Source organism: Tiliqua scincoides, chromosome 3 (assembly GCF_035046505.1).
Source record: "Tiliqua scincoides isolate rTilSci1 chromosome 3, rTilSci1.hap2, whole genome shotgun sequence".
Lineage (NCBI taxonomy): Eukaryota > Metazoa > Chordata > Lepidosauria > Squamata > Scincidae > Tiliqua > Tiliqua scincoides.
The window spans coordinates 98,170,768-98,188,691 of NC_089823.1; the positions used below are offsets into that span (position 1 = coordinate 98,170,768).

General features: G+C 41.0%; 1 protein-coding gene across 1 annotated transcript in view; it reads left to right on the forward strand.

Annotated features, from left to right (window-relative positions):
* The window catches only part of EFNB2 (ephrin B2), a 66,714-nt gene extending 49,042 nt beyond the window's left edge, over positions 1–17,672 (forward strand). The window contains exons 3-5 of the mRNA XM_066621879.1: positions 11,197–11,289; positions 12,049–12,162; positions 14,081–17,672. Coding sequence (XP_066477976.1) covers positions 11,197–11,289; positions 12,049–12,162; positions 14,081–14,463 — 590 coding nt within the window. The 3' untranslated portion in view covers positions 14,464–17,672. The remainder of the gene's footprint in view (positions 1–11,196; positions 11,290–12,048; positions 12,163–14,080) is intronic.
* Positions 17,673–17,924: the final 252 nt, after the last annotated feature.

Here is a 17,924-nt window from a genome sequence, read left to right on the forward strand (position 1 = left end):
ACACTTTTGTTTGCTCTTTCCATCTTGAAAGGCTGTAAAAATACTCCCTTGAGCACTTCTTGAGGGCAGAATATGCTAACTGAAACAATGCTGAAGAAAACTCTTGGCTCTAATGAAACATTTACATTGTGTAAACTGTCACCCACTTAAACTGTTAAAGCAGACTAGGCAGGACAAGAAGAAAGGTGAGTGAGAAAACCAGCAAGCACCATTGCTTTGCCACTTTGAATGTCAGCAAGGCTGGCATGTTGAGCATGAGCTTCATCAGAGCAAAATGATGGGTGCCCAGTTGCATATTAAGGGCTCGGCCCCAGGCATACAACTCTGTCTAACACTCCTTATTGGAGGGGAATTCATGCAAAAGACCCAAACAGGGCATGGATGTAAATGAGAAATGAAAACTAGGGAGGCCAGCGTGGACTAAGAAATATTTCTACAGGTCTTTAAGTTCTCCATTAGGACAAGGCTGCCTATAGAGAGTGTGCGCTGTGAGCACGCTAACCTAAATGAGTGACATCAACTGTATACGATGTTTTCTTTTCTGTTTGGCTTTTCCTTAAGTTCTGTTAGTCATTTATTTTAGCTGTTCAGGCTCTCTCTCTCTCTGTACACATGTGTTGTACGTTATTTATTTTAGTTTGTAAGCTACACTGATGACTCTTTGAATGGGACTGAAAGGCAACGCAAAGGCCTTTTAAAAAAGGTACTAAATAAAAATGCTTTGCCCAATCTAGACCTCTAAGACCACTCAAAAGAAATGAACAAGCATGTGCTTTCCTCCCTCTGTGCCCCACCCAGCCCTACTAAATGAGAACTAGGAGTATGTTAGTGGTGTGAAGAAAAAGAGACAGACGTTGCTAGTATTTGCTTTGGGGCAAGTAATCATAAGAATAGGTTGCAGAGGCGGAAGAGTAGTAATACATTCCAACTGCCTGCTGCAGGTGCTCTGCTTTCCAGTGAGTAATCACATAGTAGGCCTTTCTCCTGGAAGAAATATGCATACAAAAAATCTTGAGCCATTGAAAGTTGGAAAATCCTGATTTACAGTCTAAGATTCGTGGTCAAGAAAATTCATGACACACAAGACAAGTAGTAGTAGACAAGGAAGCAATAGATTGGTTAGCTGCATGGAGGGAGGATTCTCAACTGGAGCTTGGTCCAGACCCCATGGAGAGGTGCCTAGAAGGACCCTCCCCTTCACTGATGGCATCATAAGAACATAAGAACAGCCCCACTGGATCAGGCCATAGGCCCATCTAGTCCAGCTTCCTGTATCTCACAGCGGCCCACCAAATGCCCCAGGGAGCACACCAGATAACAAGAGACCTCATCCTGGTGCCCTCCCCTACATCTGGCATTCTGACTTAACCCATTCCTAAAATCAGGAGGTTGCGCATACACATCATGGCTTGTACCCCATAATGGATTTTTCCTCCAGAAACTCGTCCAATCCCCTTTTAAAGGCGTCTAGGTTAGATGCCAGCAACACATCCTGTGGCAAGGAGTTCCACAGACCGACCACGCGCTGAGTAAAGAAATACTTTCTTTTGTCTGTCCTAGCCCGCCCAACACTCAATTTTTGTGGATGTCCCCTGGTTCTGGTATTATGTGAGAGTGTAAAGAGAATCTCCCTATCCACTCTGTCCATCTCCTGCATAATTTTGTATGTCTCAATCATGTCCCCCCTCAAGCATCTCTTTTCTAGGCTGAAGAGGCCCAAACGCTGTAGCCTTTCCTCATAAGAAAGGTGCCCCAGCCCCGTAATCATCTTAGTCGCTCTCTTTTGCACCTTTTCCATTTCCACTATGTCTTTTTTGAGATGCGGCGACCAGAACTGGACACAATACTCCAGGTGTGGCCTTACCATAGATTTGTACAACGGCATTATAATACTAGCCGTTTTGTTCTCAATACCCTTCCTAATGATCCCAAGCATAGAATTGGCCTTCTTCACTGCCGCCGCACATTGGGTCGACACTTTCATCGACCTGTCCACCACCACCCTAAGATCTCTCTCCTGATCTGTCACAGACAGCTCAGAACCCATCAGCCTATATCTAGAGTTTTGATTTTTTGCCCCAATGTGCATGACTTTACACTTACTGACATTGAAGCGCATCTGCCATTTTGCTGCCCATTCTGCCAGTCTGGAGAGATCCTTCTGGAGCTCCTCACAATCACTTCTGGTCTTTACCACTCGGAAAAGTTTGGTGTCGTCTGCAAACTTAGCCACTTCACTGCTCAACCCTGTCTCCAGGTCATTTATGAAGAGGTTGAAAAGCACCGGTCCCAGGACAGATCCTTGGGGCACACCGCTTTTCACCTCTCTCCATTTTGAAAATTGCCCATTGACACCCACTCTCTGCTTCCTGGCCTCCAACCAGTTCTCAATCCAGGAGAGGACCTGTCCTCTAATTCCCTGACTGTGGAGTTTTTTCAGTAGCCTTTGGTGAGGGACCGTGTCAAACGCCTTCTGAAAGTCCAGATATATAATGTCCACGGGTTCCCCCGCATCCACGTGCCTGTTGACCTTTTCAAAGAATTCTATAAGATTTGTGAGGCAAGACTTACCCTTACAGAAGCCATGCTGACTCTCCCTCAGCAAGGCCTGTTCGTCTATGTGTTTTGAGATCCTATCTTTGATGAGGCATTCCACCATCTTACCCGGTATGGATGTTAGGCTGACCGGCCTATAGTTTCCCGGGTCCCCCCTCTTTCCCTTTTTAAAAATAGGCAACAGAAGTATGGCATTGTATGGATTTTCTGATTCTATTGATGTACTTTTACTTGGAAGGAGTGTATCCGCTTGGTGGTTTTGTGTGTATAATGTTGTTTAGCATCCTACAGTGCTTAAAGCCAAAACTGATATGTATCTGTGGGCAGCAATTGTATTTGTACCTAGGAATTGTACCTAGGAATAACACTACAAAGCTGTTTAAATCGAGGATTAAAGTTGCTTGGGTAAATTGCTTATTATTTTTATGAGTTAAAGAATAGGCTGCCATCCCCTCTGTAAATTGGTCTCAGTTCAACAAGTGCAGCACCTGAAGGGCTTCCTTGCACTTTGAACCCTCTCCGAATGAGTTTCCTCCACCTTTTCCAAGCTCTGGGATCAGAAGGTTGGTGTAAAAGGCAAATGTAATAACATTTAATTAAATACTGTGCTTAGATCACCACAGCTGCTTTATTTGCAGTTTCTAGCTGTTCCAGAAACAAGCACCTTGATTTGTGGTTTTTCAGTCTGTGTGGCTCTTGGTGTTCTTAAAGCTGTCTTGTAAAATTAAAATAACATATGTGTAAGAAGTAATTACTTGATGCTTACCAAGGAAGGCATTTAGTGAAGGTAAAAGCCACTGACAGATATGCAATCCTGTGGCAAACAAATTTTCTTGAGTTTTCTTGCTGCATTTTTTAAGGCTATGTACTCCTTTGAATTTGCATTACATAATCCTTTGAATTTGCATTAGATCAAGCACAGCTTTGCATTAAGAATAGCTCTTATTGCTATTACTGGATCCAAAGTTTCAACTTCTTGCTCTTTTCCACTTGCTTATTACCTGTCTCTAAGGATATTGGGTGAAAGTTGGATAATAAGTTGCAGTACTGCTTAACCTTAAGAATCTTAATTTCTGAAAGCAGAGTTTTGACTGGTGAGCTTTACTGTATCTAAAGTAGTCTTGGAACAGGCTGACAGTTCTTCTTATAGAACTTACTTTGTTATAACCACACTGAAAACAATGGAACTAAGGACCTAATTCTATTCAGCTTTCCAGTGCCAATCCAGCCCTGCCAATGAGCCCTGCATCCTGCAGTGGGAGGGCAGTCACAGAGGCCTCCTAAAGGTAAGGAAAGGTTGTTCCTTTGGGGTTGCTTTGCAGTTGCATCAGCACTGGAAAGTTGGATAGAATTGGCCCTTTGTGGTCCAAGAATGATAGCTGGAGTGTCTCTGGGCTTGGTCACTTAGGAGAAGCTGTTTAACCTTGCAGCAGTTTCCTTGATTAAATACAGTGGTTCCCAAACTGTGAGTCAGGACCTGATTTTTGGTGAGTCGTGAAAGGGTGATGGAAAAATAGGAAAACTAATTATCTCAAGCCCTGAGGCTATCCAAAAATCAGATACTGTTGCTGCTAATTACCCTGCAAAGAGCTCAGCTCCTGCAGTTTGCAGGAGCATATGCAAACAGAGGGAGATAAATGTTTGAAGGTCTTTTTTCTGGTTATTACTTAGAAATAATAAATAAATAATATATTTCTTTCTGTATCTCCTTTTTTAAAAGTCTGGTAAACCTAGGTGGATCCTGATAGTGTCATTTTAAAAAAGTGGGTCCCAGTGCTAAAAAGTTTGGGAACCACTAATTTAATAACAAATGCTATAGTAGTCTTGCTGACCAGTATGAACTAAGTCATGGAGTCTGTGCATACTGCACATGAATTTTTTTGGCTGTAACAAATTAAAAGTATAACCCCCCCCCCTTCCTGGAGCTGATTCTCATGGCTCTCACTTTTACTTCTGGTAAGCAGGTTCGAATACCTGTTTGACTGAGGCAACAGTGGATTTAAAAAGATAGAGGTACCATGGGAAGCAACACCTCTCTGCAGCCACTTGCACATCCCCTAAAAATCTTAACTTTCCCACACTTTACAGTCAGTTCTTTCCAGGAAGTATAGCAGTTGCTTACCACTCCTTATCTAGATCTACATAGATATTTTCACAGGGTAACGAGGATCGACTACACTGTATGTTGTTCATATCATTTAGTTGGAATTATTAGCATGGTTTATTTGTATTATATTAGTCTACCCCAGAGTATATAATATTAAATTAAACAGTGGGGTTGCATTTGGAGTAATTTAAAATTAGTAGGTGCTCTTTAGGATCTGTAGTTTCATTGCAATAAAATGTTTCTCTCTCACGAACACTCAGAGAGAGAGAGAGAGAGAGAGAGAGAGAGAGAAAACTTTGTGTATTTTGAAAAGGGAGTGAGCTGTGTGTGTATGTTGCCTCTGTTTCTAATCTCTTTGTGAATGAAAGGCTGTATCCAGGCACAAATCCAGGAGCTTAATTCTCCATCTGATTACAGCAATGTCACTAACTTGATAGGTTAAAAACAGCCAAGATCCAGGCAGTGGCTTAGCCTCCTGGGAAGCAGAGTAATAACAATCAAATGAAGACATATTAAAATATAATATTACTTCCACTCTATGGAGACTATATAAAAATCATAGCCTAGAAACTACATTTTTTGTCAGTTTCACTCCTTGATTTCTTTTTCTCCACATTTAGAGCAAATTTATTTCTCCTATAAACAGGGATTGCATAATTTTGAAGCAAATAAATGTGACCAATCAATTTTTAGTTATTGGATTTTCAGTGCTTTTAATATATGATTACCTATGAAGGGCCAAACCTTTACTGGATGTAACCCAAGGGAAATGTATTCCGTTTCTGCCAGTATAAATAATGTTTATAATGTATTTTATAATCGTTCTTACATTGTCTTTAATCTTAATTGTGTTCCTTAACTGCCATTCTTTAAATATATAAGAGCCCAATCCTGTGGTCCATGGCACGGTTCTGTGCTGCGGACCACAGTCACAAACGTGTTGTAAGGCACGTTTGCGGGGCTCACCGCTGGGCTCCTGCCGGTGCTAGCCCAGCGCCAGCCGGTGCTGGGCTAGCGCTGGGCAGTGGCCCAGGTTCCGTGTCTCGGCTGCGGAATGGGAGGCGGGGCGTGAATCGGGGCATGGGGAAGGCATTCCGGGGAGGGGGAAGGCCGGCGGGGGCGGGAGGCGTGCCAGGGGGTGGGCGGGAGGCGTGCCGGGGGAGGGAGAGAGGAGGATCTGTAGAGCTGTGCTTTGCAGGATCCATGGCGCTCGTGCAGGGCTGCGCACCCTACACGAGCGCATTTACTTTAGCGCCAACCCATTGCGGGGCTGCTTCCCTTTCTCAGGACCTCCCGTGGTTGCGCAGGAGGCGCAGGATTTGGTGGCAGCCCTCTTTGGAGCCACTGAGCCTGGGCGCTGCGGGCAGCTCAGGATTGGGCTGTAAGTCAGTGACACAAAGCAAATCCAATAAAGTCCTATAAGTTAGTAGTCTACAAAATGTCTTGGGCTGCAATCCTACCCACACTTTCCTGGGAGTAAGCCCCACTGAATACAGTGGAACTTACTTCTGACTAGACATGCATAGGATTGTGCTGTTGTTCATCCGTTCATGAATGTCAAAAAGAGGTTGGGAGGGGGTGTAGGGGGAGGAAGCTTCCTGGTAGTTGTTGGAGGGGTTTTTCTTTTAATTCCTTACTTTAAATTGTGCAGATACAGTAACATTTCATTGATGAAATTATGTGTAAAATGTGTTACATTAGATCAGGCCTGCATTATTTACCACATTGCACAACATCAGGCTGACTGTAATGCATCACCTAGGTATGTGGCTTTACCGGGTGGTTTTGGCTTGGTGAGTTGCAGGTTGTGCTCTAGGTAACAATAATAGAGAAAGGTGTCTAAACTGTCTTTTTCTGTTGGGCAATTATAATCAGTAGAAACCCTTCAGTTAATTCAGTTTGGTAGAAATGACTTTCATATCTCGTATAAAAATAAGCTAGGCTTTTTCCATCCATGTTGCAAACCATCCATGTTGCAAATCCATGTTGCCATAACTGGGGGTGTCGGGGACACTACTGTAGCCACATGGGTGGGTAGACCTGGTTCCAAAGTCTTTTCCAGCTGTCTCTACCCTCCCCCCACCCTGTTTTGCCCCTATTCTGCTGATTCTGCTCACCCATCAGCACCCTCCCCCGTTCTGTTCCACCCCTCTCCCTTTGTAAAGGGGCCCAAAAGAAACTTTGTACCCCCTGATAAAATTCCTCTCAAAGGCTCTGCTTTGCCTGGTTCAAAATAACTTGCAGCTTTAGGGGAAAAGGTTTCAGGTATCTAACCGTTTCTGTGATTGTTCAGCTTTCATTGTGATTCTGACATTATCCTACGTGATTGTTTTTCCCTTTTTTTTTAACTTTTCAAAATGTGTTTTGCACCTCAGAGGTGCTATATGACTAAAGTACTGTCTGATTTTTCTTAAATAGCCTTGCAACAGTCTTCCAGTGTAGGACTTACGATGTTAATGTTTGCATTATATAGGTGGGAACTGAATTCAAGAGAATTAATTGCCTAGGGCCACCCAGATAGATCATGTCTGAGATTGGTCTTGAATTTGAGGTCACCTTGCTTTAGGTTAAGGCTTTGCATGTTTCTGAATTGCAGAAAATGAGAAGCAAATACAGTACTGTGAGAGATGCCAGTGATCAAAGGATACTCTACAAGTGCTCTGTGGTTTGATATTAGTCATCTGTCAGGAGGTATGAAGGGGCATGAAGTAATGTTATCACGTTTATCATAAACTGCTTTGTGAACTACATTTTTGTTGAAAAAGTAGAATATAAACACTCTTAATAATCATAATGATCTCTTGCATCCTAGCCAGAGATGACCCAATGCATATTGATGTGCGAAGCAGAAAAACTTGTGTTAATAACCAATATAAAATATTATTTTAATGTTACCTGAAGCTAATTGCAGACCAGTCCTAATCCCAGGGAATTTTCATTGTGAAAACCCCTTCATTTTAAGTGCTTGAACTTAGGGTTTCTTTGTTTTCCCTCTTTCATTGTACTGCGAGACAGTATTTAGACCTTTAATGAAAGGTTTCATAAACCTTTTATGAGTTTTAATTGTCTGCTCAAGGCTTTTACACTGCAGTATAATTTGCCAAATGTTTGCCATATCTCAAGGCCATGGCGTTTTCCACTATAAGCTATACAGTAAAACTTCAGCTGGGCCTTGTGAGCGCATCTGCAAAAGCAGGCATCCAGCATCAGTACAGGACTGTGCTTTTACAGGAGCAGGGCAAATTCAGGGCCATAACTGCCTTCAGTGGCAGTAACTTTGAGTTTCTTCTTTTTGCAGTGTCCTTTGTTGTGACAAGCAAAGGTTATGCTGTGAATTTTGTATTGGTTTGCTGTTGCCTGCACTGCAGGGTGAGAATGCAGGCTTTCTGAAAAGTGGAATAGCACGGACTGCACTCTTATACTTGTAGAAATGTAACGGAGGTGAATCATGAAGACAGCAAGAGAGTAACTCTTTAATAGCTAGCCACTGAAGCTCAGCTTTCTTATTTCTGTATACCATTTGCTGTTGAACAGGCACAGAGACAGAAACAAAACGTTCATAAAAACACAGCAAAGATGCATTTGATTTATGTTGAAAACTGGTTTTTAGTAGAGTATTGATTTTCTCTTGGGGGGGGTTTGCTGGGAAGATCCCAACAAAACAAAAACTATGTCTCCATTATTTTCTGAGTCTGGCAATGTAGTTGTACAGATCTGATCTATTTTTTCACTCAATATTTTTTTTAAAAAGCACATGTTAGAAAATGAAGACTTGAAGTTTGGTTATTTTTGTGTAAGATCAGAAAAAAATTAGTGGGGGGGGAGTCTGGGCAGATTCTGCTGTAAGGAAAGCTTGAGAGGGAACAGCAAGAAAGGAAGTTCATGTAGTCAGGAATTGAGTTACTTTTACACACACACACACACACAGGAGAAGAAGTAGAACAAAAGCAAGCAATAGATCAAAGGCAAGGAAAAAGTTCATCATTTTTTACAGCTAGTGAGAAGATTAGAGAAAGAAAAATATCAACATGGGGCTGGGAATACACTTCATGAAAGGTAGTTGTTGGTCAATGAAGGAAGTGGGAAATAGACATGGGTGCATTTAAAAAAAAGTAAATATCCCATAGGACAGATGAACTTTCCCACAAAGAAAGAGAAGACTTAGGGCCCTATCTAAATAGTATCTCAGATGAAAAAGGAGATTCCTCCTAGGGCAAGATATGCCATTTAATCACTTTTTTCTCCATGGGAACTCCCTGCAAGTACTTTCATGACCTTTCCTTTTTCTCTTTATATCGTTTCAGTAAGTGGCCAGATATTGGTGCGTTTGGGCCTTAGATGACAAAAGGATATGTAGGGAGTATATAGGAAAATATTGATCTCAAATTTAGTAGGTTTTTAATCAAGTCCAATTGTAAAGATAGCCTTGCTATTATTTATCAGGCTTGACAATCTGCAGCTACTATTTCTGTGTGTAACTATTAAGAATAACCATACACTGCTTTTGAATAAATAAGTTCTAAAATCAGTTTACATAGCAAAAAGAATGAGATGGCTCAGAAAGGAACTCACCATCTTTAAAAAAAAAAATATACTGAAGACAGATGCCCATAACAACACTGGGAAAGATATCATGCTGGCATTATTAGGGATAATAATAATCCCTAATTATTATTAGGGATTAGCTCTTCTAAATATAAGAGAAACATCACATTCAAAGATACCTCATTGTCTTGGTAGTAGGGGTGAAAATTTCTGCTTTAAGATATTGTTAATAGAGTTGTCGGCTAGCAGTTTTCATTTAGAATTTAAAGGCTTTGGTATTTCCCCCCTCAATTCCAGTTGGTGGTTGATGAGTCTAGGAGCCATCTCTAACTATATACCTACTGCAGCTTTCTTGAACAACCCATTGTGGCATCTTCCCATCCCCCTTATGACTTTCAACAATTTTCATGTTTTCCAGTTCTCCTTGACATGTGCTGCTGTGTTTGGGGAGAGCAGAATGAAGTGGCAGTAATAGCACTTTTTTTTAAAATACCAAGAACAGTACCAATGGGAAGGAGAATAATATGTGTTATTAACAAGCTTTCTATTTAAAGTAGACCAGTCAAGAAATTATTCGATAAATGAAATGACTATTTTTTGAATTATTGTAGAATTTGTGAGGGGTGTGTGTGTGTGTGTGTGTGTCTTTTATTTATCACTTTATGGAAAACTTGGGCTGGATCTGCATGATATACTGAGTGAGGCAGTAGAATGGACTGTACCACTTTGGACTGGAGATGGAATATCACATTTTTTTAAAAAATCCCTTGCATAAAATGGTTGAAAACCTGGAACAAGGAGTGGGTTGAGCTACAGCCTTTATCCCTGTACTAATTTTTTTTTAATGTGAAGGAACATTCAAAAATGGCCTCCCCACTTACAGGCTGATTTGTTGCAATCCATTCTACCAGTTCAGTCTCTGTAATGTGTATAGACCAGCTTATCTCAATGTTTGTTTCCTGCTGTACCATGTACTTCATGTGGTCCACCTACTGGACGTACTATCAAATGTAACTGGCGATGATGTCGTCATCAGATACTTCTGAATTGGGAGGTCAGATGTGATACAACAAACACTGGTAGGAGGCTCAGGGTGGGCAGGAAGGCTCTTTCAAGTGTATGAAAAGTGCACACTAGAGCTCTGCCTACCGAGCCAAGCCTCCTACTACAGCTTGTGTGTTGCACTGCTAATCTCGCTGCCAAGCGGTGGCGGTCTAGGGGTCCCGCAAGTACCACCGGAAACCACCTCGAGTACCACCAGTGGTACGAGTACTACTGGTTGAGAAACACTGGAATAGACGTCTTAAGATTTAGAGGTCTCTGAAGCAAGCCAGAACAAAACTTTCTTACTTTTTGGGAGAAAGTCAGTGGATGCTGAGCTCTTGACTGCTGAGCCAGATTTATCACAGAAATCTTATATGACACTATTCATTTTGCCAGTGTTAGTGCATTAGAGGTGTATCAACAGGTCTTTGTGTGTCTAAATGTCCAACAGGAAACAAAGTTGGAGTCATCACACAGCTCTCTTGCAACCCATAGACATAATTTGTTCCATCTCAGTACCACAGCTACTCCTGACAAACTCTGATTTGGGGAAGAAAATAAAAAAGACAAATTCCTTGCTTTGCTAATCTTGTTCATTCTTTTTCAACCAGCTTTCCCCTTTTCAAGAGACTGAAGGTGTGGGTGTGAGAGGCCTGTCATTTCATCCAGTGGCATAATAATGACAGTCTATTGTTCATGGAAAGAAAAGTGCCTGGATACATTTGAAACCTGATAATGCATTCCAGCATGAGTGTATCACCTAACCTGTCCTAGCAGTTTATTTGTTCTTTTGGCTGTTAACATTTCAGTACTTTTTTCTGGGTAAACCTGAACAACAGGAGTAAATTTGGACAGATTACATCTGTTTTCAGGTACTCTTGTTTTGCTTAACTTCACCTGCTGATATCCTGAAATCTTTCACTTTGTGCTTGTTTTTCAATCAGCAACATCAAATGGATCACTGGAAGGCGTGGATAACCAGGAGGGAGGGGTATGTCAGACAAAAGCCATGAAGATCCTAATGAAAGTTGGACAAGGTAAAGACCATCTGTTGTTTCATCCAACAACTTTGATCAGCTCTGGGCCCCACGGAGTGTTCTTCCTTCAGCTAATAGGGTGAAACAGCATGCTTTTGGAGTCTGTATTAGTCTGCCATGCCGTCCTTCAGATTCTGCAGGCAAAGCCTGTTTTCTGCACCCAAGGTAGTGACAGATTTTAGAGGCAGAGAGGTAGTGCAATAAGATCTCTTCATTGAAGAGCTCTGCTTGGAAGGAAAGGTCATCCGTGAACAACTTGTGCTCCAATTATTCTTGCTTGTGTTCTAAAATATTAAAGTGCAGTTTCACAGCTCAAAATACTTTTAAAACAAATTAAAGGGAGTGGGAGTTAACATTTCCATAGTTTGCTTGTTGTAAATCTTCACTAAAAAATAGTTCTTGTTTGTTCACTGCCCCCCGCCCCCACGTACAGATAACCTATTGTGCAGAAAAAAAGAATTATTCTTTCTAATTCGTTTAGCAGTCGGTCAACTTGCTTGGCTACACTGAAATGTCATCTGAACAGGTGTTCCTGCCAACTTCAGGAATCCCCTTCATTTTCTGCTGATAGCCTCACAACCTAAACCTCTGAAATAACTATATAGCTTCTTTTTGCGCTTTAAAGGAGAAAATTACATTCTCATGTATTCTTGCATAAAGGATCGTCTGTTCAAAGCCATTCATGCCTCATGAAAATTGATAACCAGCTTATAAAGCACATTATTGTTAGTTTGTAGTGAATAATTTGTGTTCTTTCAGTTCCCAATTCTGGTGGGTCCCCAAATAATGCCGATCCAACTAAACGCCCGGAACAAGAAGCTGGTACCAACGGGAAAAGCTCCACAACAAGTCCCTTTGTAAAGGATCACTCAGGTAAACAGGAGGGCTTTTAGACCTTGTAGTAGAAGCTTAATTGAAAGGCTATTTCACACGCATTTTCCCATGTGTTTTCCCAACACTAAAATTTATTTTAAAAATTGTTTTAAGTATTTGCATAGAGAGAGAATACAAAAGTTCTGATGCACCAGTGTGCGGGAGGTCAAATGTATTACTTTAGCAAAAATAGGCCTTTTTGTCCATTTGCATTTAGGCAAACTTAATGATTCCTACAAGTCAGTAGTATTCTTACATGAAAATAGGTATTGCTCAAAATAGTTTTATAACCGTAAGAGTTGGCTTACAAGAGAAGATGGCTTTATGATTGTTGCTTGCAGTCCGGCTCACAACTAAGCACACTTGCATCCAGTTGATTACAATGAGACCTTAACTGTGTCCTGGTGCCTTTGTCTTCTGACAGTAGTATAAAGATCTTTTTATTAGCGCTTTATAAGGCTTACATGTATAATTACTGGTGTAATCCTTTATCTGCCCACATTTGTGCTAGTAATGACACATGAACTCTACAAATGTCTGAGATGATTTTTGGATCAATACAACGTTATTATTTATTTTAAACTGAAAGTGAAATATGTGATACATATCAGCCTTTCCTCAGTGATTCTCTCACTTCTGAACAAGAAAGGCTTGAGGAGGTTATGAGAAGAATAGTGGATTGCTCTCAGTTGACTTCAGGGTTTTCAGTGATTGTTTCGTGTCATCTTTTCTGTACATTATTTGCTACCATGCTAGTGAATGTTTTGAAATATCCATGTTTCTTTTGTTGCTGCAACTGCATGGGAACCATGTTCCCAGCAAGCCCCTTGTTACCAGCTATGGCCAGCCCAAACAAATACTGATTTTTGTAACTCCAGTGGTCCAAACTGCACCACTGGTTGCTGCACAAAAGGGCTGGAGGGTCCCCCGTCTTGCTTGCAGAAAACACATGTGAGTGTTTTCCACATTCCACTTGATTTGAACAGGGGAGGGAAAACTGCTGAAGGAAGCTGGTGCTTGATCCCAACACTAAAAAAAAAGATCATTTGTCCCTCGTGTCAGCACTAGAACTGTGATGCTGCACTAATTGAACACAAGGCAAACCAATAGCAAGTTGGGGACCAAACATCAGAGTGAGATCCTCTATTCCTATTTAATTGTGTGTACAATTTTAAACTTTAAAAAATAAAGTAAATGTTACTTGAATGCTGAACACTTAAACTGATTTTGCCCTCCTTAAATCTCCTCTAATCTGTTTGAACAAAATGCATCTTCAGATGAGAGTTTGTGTACGTACAAACACATTCTCTTTGGCAGAGTTTAGTTCAGATAAGTATCTGGAAAAGAAAGTGGTGAGGCAACAGCGAGTCCTGAGAATTTCCATTTCCCTGTTTTATCTCCATTTAGCTGCCTTAAACTGACCAACATCTGTTAAGATGTGGCGTGCATCAAAGGCTGCCTTGTCAGTGCCAGTCCTTGCTGCTGCTGGGCGATGATAGATGAAAAGAACACAGTGTGGTTTGGGAACGACATAAAAGTGAGAGCAACAGACAAAAAGTCTTGCCTAAATATGAATGGCTGACTACGGTCAGTGGTGCCTTGCGATCTTGCAGGGTAATTGGTTTGTCAGAATTCAGTTGACAAAGGCCCAATCCTGTCCAACTTTCTAGTACCGGTGCAGCCTCAATGCAGCCCCGAGGTAAGGGAACAAATGTTCCCATACCTTGAGGAGGCCTCTGTGACTACCTCTCCGCCACAGAGAGCAGTGCATACACCATTGGCACAGCAGCACCAGCACTGGAAAATTGGATAGGATTAGACCCCCAGTCATTCCGTAATGCCAAGTGGCAATGAGACAATGATGATTTTTTGAACGTACTGTCCTTTTTTAAAAAGAATCTTCTAACTTTTTTCCTAGGTTCCAACACAGATGGGAGCAAGGCTGGACATTCCAGTATCCTTGGTTCAGAGGTGGCCTTATTTGCAGGGATAGCTTCAGGTTGCATCATATTTCTCATCATCATCATCACCCTGGTGGTTCTGTTGTTGAAGTATCGAAGGAGACACCGGAAGCATTCACCGCAGCACACAGCAACTCTGTCGCTTAGTACGTTAGCCACCCCAAAACGCAGTGGGAATAACAATGGGTCTGAACCCAGTGACATTATCATTCCTCTGAGGACTGCAGATAGCGTCTTTTGCCCACACTATGAAAAAGTCAGTGGTGACTATGGACATCCAGTGTACATCGTTCAAGAGATGCCCCCTCAGAGTCCAGCAAACATTTATTACAAGGTCTGATGAACACTCAGCGTGGTACCTTTTGAAACTCTCTCTTTCTCTTTCTCTTTCTCTCTCTCTCTAGTCAAATGCTATCCATGACGCAGGGGGTGGGGGTTGTCATGAGCCCCTGTGCTGGTTACCGGACCAGGTGCAATGGAGGGAACAGCAGGCCCCACCCTGTTACAGAGAGTCGCTTTGAGATGGACAGCTTCTCTAATCTGTAGAATTCCTGCCTTGGTAAACGAGCATTTGCTTGGAAGCTGGAAGAATTTACATAGAAGATACCCATACCAGTTGCTGTACATTCATCACCCTCTAAGCCATGTGCTGCAGGGCATCCAGGCACATACAAGATGGGAGCAATTGTGGATTCTAATGATTTTAGGCATTCTGAGAAGAAGTCTGAAGTCATCCAGTTTGAAAAGCAGCCCTATGACTTAGTGTGCGATTCTCTCTTACTGCGAATGGATTTTGTCACACAGACCTCGGCTTTAAGTAAGACTTTTAATCATTTTCTTGTTTTTAGTTGGTCCCTGTTGCATTTTATTTCAGTTGGTAGCATTCTGGCATTCTTTATATGAGACTTTGTTTACTCCACATCCTGCAGCGTTTGTTTTTTGCCATTCCATGCTCCATCGTCGTGTGATAGCAGCCTCAAAGGAATTGGGTTGCTAATATGGGAATCTTCCAGCCAAAAGTTGGCTTGTCAGCAGAGTTGAGCATATGATATGGAGTGGTTTGTGGGGAACAGGAGAGGGGGAGGGCTGAGAATGCTACTGCCTCTGGAACATCAACTGGACAAAGCCAGACAATTTAGGTAGTGCAGCACTTTGATACGTGGAGTTCTCAGAAGCAAATTAGGAGACAGGGCAGTGCATTAGGTCTGCACTTGAAGAACACAAAGGTTATTCTCAAGTAGCGAAATGCAGGAGAAAATAGTTCTCACTTTCAAAAGTAGGACAAAGAGTGTAAGTCAATGAACGTGCCTGGAAGACAAGACAATAGAAGGCTGCTGGTGATAGATTAGGGCAGGACTGCTGTGGTACTGTACCGGCAATAAGATGTACAGCTTTGAACTAGCTGTAGCAAAATCTTGGTCTGCTTCAGATGACAGTGGTTTTTTTTTTCTTCAAGCAGACTCAGCTGCTATACTTATCACATTTTAACTAATCACAGGGAAAAAAACGTGTTTAAGAAAACAGCAACATCAGACATAGAAAAAATCACAAGCTTATCAGTCAAGAGGGCTATAATTCCATCACTAAACAAGCATCCACATCTCCAAAAATAGATCAGGATTTATGATGTTATTTTCTCCCCTCTGGTCAAGCCTTTTGGCACTCTAGTTTCTGGTGATCCTGCACTGGTCACTGCCATTACTGGGATGTTCTCTTTCAGAGTTAAAGCACATATGATACTGCTTATGGTCCATAAAGATGCAATACATTCAGACACAAGAGAGGGTGAAGGAAGGTAGGACTTATTTATAATAGGTGTATAGAACCTAAGGGATATAAAGTAACAGATTTTGTTATAATTACTAATTATATATTGAGATTGCACAGAATCTGTACTAGAAGATGTGAAATTCATTTGTAGCAATGATATAAATCTTTTTAAAAAAATCAGCATTAAAGGAAAAACAATTGGGTAACAACTTCTGGAGGAAAAATAGCTTTACTCCAAAAAGAAAAAAAGATTAAAATAATGAAGCCCTCTAAAGCTGTCTTGCATAACTGTAGACTAGAAAATACGAGCCCCAAAGTATCACAAAATCAATGTAACTACATCATATTTTGACGACAAGATATTTGGGCGTGTGTGTGCGTGGTTTTTTTTTTTTTCCTGTGTCGTGCTTTTTTCCCTTGCCTTATGAGATGGAGTCTTTCAGCTGGTCACAAATAGAAGAGTTTCAGTTTTAAAGTTTCTGCTTGAAGCATGGTTGTTGTCATCCCTCCAACCTCTACACCCTGGGGAAAAAATCCTACTTTTTTATGTGCTATGCAAAATAGATGTCTTTTCACATAGTCCTGTTACCATAGCAACACTTCACTTTCCGGACTGGAAAGAACATGTAACTACAGCATTTTAAGGTTCTCAAACCTCCACTGAGCACGTGCAGAAATGTACTGTCAGAAATGATTACTCTCTGTATTTCCTGAACCTGAAAATGATGTTGGTCCAAGAAGTAGAGACAGAGGGGAGGGGCGGAGAGGGGAGGATGGAGAAGAAGCATGGTTTTGTGGGAGGTTACCATGGTAACTAACTACAATACAGATGTAGTTCTTTCCTAAAGCCTCCTTTCTGTGAATCCATCCATGCAAGATTTTTCTTGTAAGTCATTAAGATTTTATTTTTTGGGGAGGGGGAAAAATAGATGGGCGTGATTTTAAAAATGAAAACCAAGAGTCTGTTTAGTCTGTTGGTTACACTCTGATTATGTACTAAATATGAGGGGGGCAGAAATATTGGATGAACCAATAAAGAAAAGCAACCTGCAAAATGAAAAAAATAAAAGAGCCCCATGTGTCTGTATTGTGTCTTGTGCAGAATAATGACAATCTTACCAACTGCTCCTTTAGTTGGTGTTGGTTCAGCTTTGAAAAGTTACTGTAAATGCCTTGCTTGTGTTACCCCTTGATCACCTAACTTTTTGAGATTTGCACCATCATGTCCAAGAGTGAAGATGCTGTAAATAAGTTCAGATTTACTGTATATGGATTTGGGGTGTTAACAGTAGCCTTATTCACCTTTTTAAAATAAGTATAAAATAAAAATACACACGGAAGCAAGAAAAAACATCTTTTCTTAACCAGATTGTGTATATAGAGCAACATTGGTTTTTTATAAAGTCTAAGCGAGATGTTTTGTATAAAATCTGACTTTTGCTATGTATTTAGCTACAGCTTGTTTAAAGGCAGTGTCATTCCCCTTTGCACAGTACCCAGGAAAAAAAAGATAAGGTATAAAAGGTTGCCAAATTGCTGCATACTTGTGCTGTAATTGTGTACCATGAATATTTATTTAAGAATTCCTTTGTCCAGTTTGTAAGTAACACAGTATTATGCTTGAGTTATAAATATTTTTTCCTCCTTTTTTAAAAAAAACCTAGACTGTCATAGATTTGAAATCTGCTTTTGTTCTACATTACAGTTAGCCCCTTTCAGAAAATGAAATCTATGAAAATTCACATTCCACATCTGTTTCAAACTGAATTTGTTCTTAAAAAAAATAAAATATTTTTTTTCCTATGGAAATAATGCCTTCTCTGGATTTTATTGCCTTTACTTACCCCTCCATCTCCTCCCCCTTTTCTCTGCCCGTTTTTCTCTGTATGTGCCAGGTTGTCTGAAAATTTCCGACTATTTTGCCTACACTCCATCAAAGAGCAAATTAGTAATTTTCATTTAGTGTACTCAAGAACGTTTAATGTGGTGAACTGGGTAGTATGTTTAGAAACTAGGAAAGCAGAGGTCGGA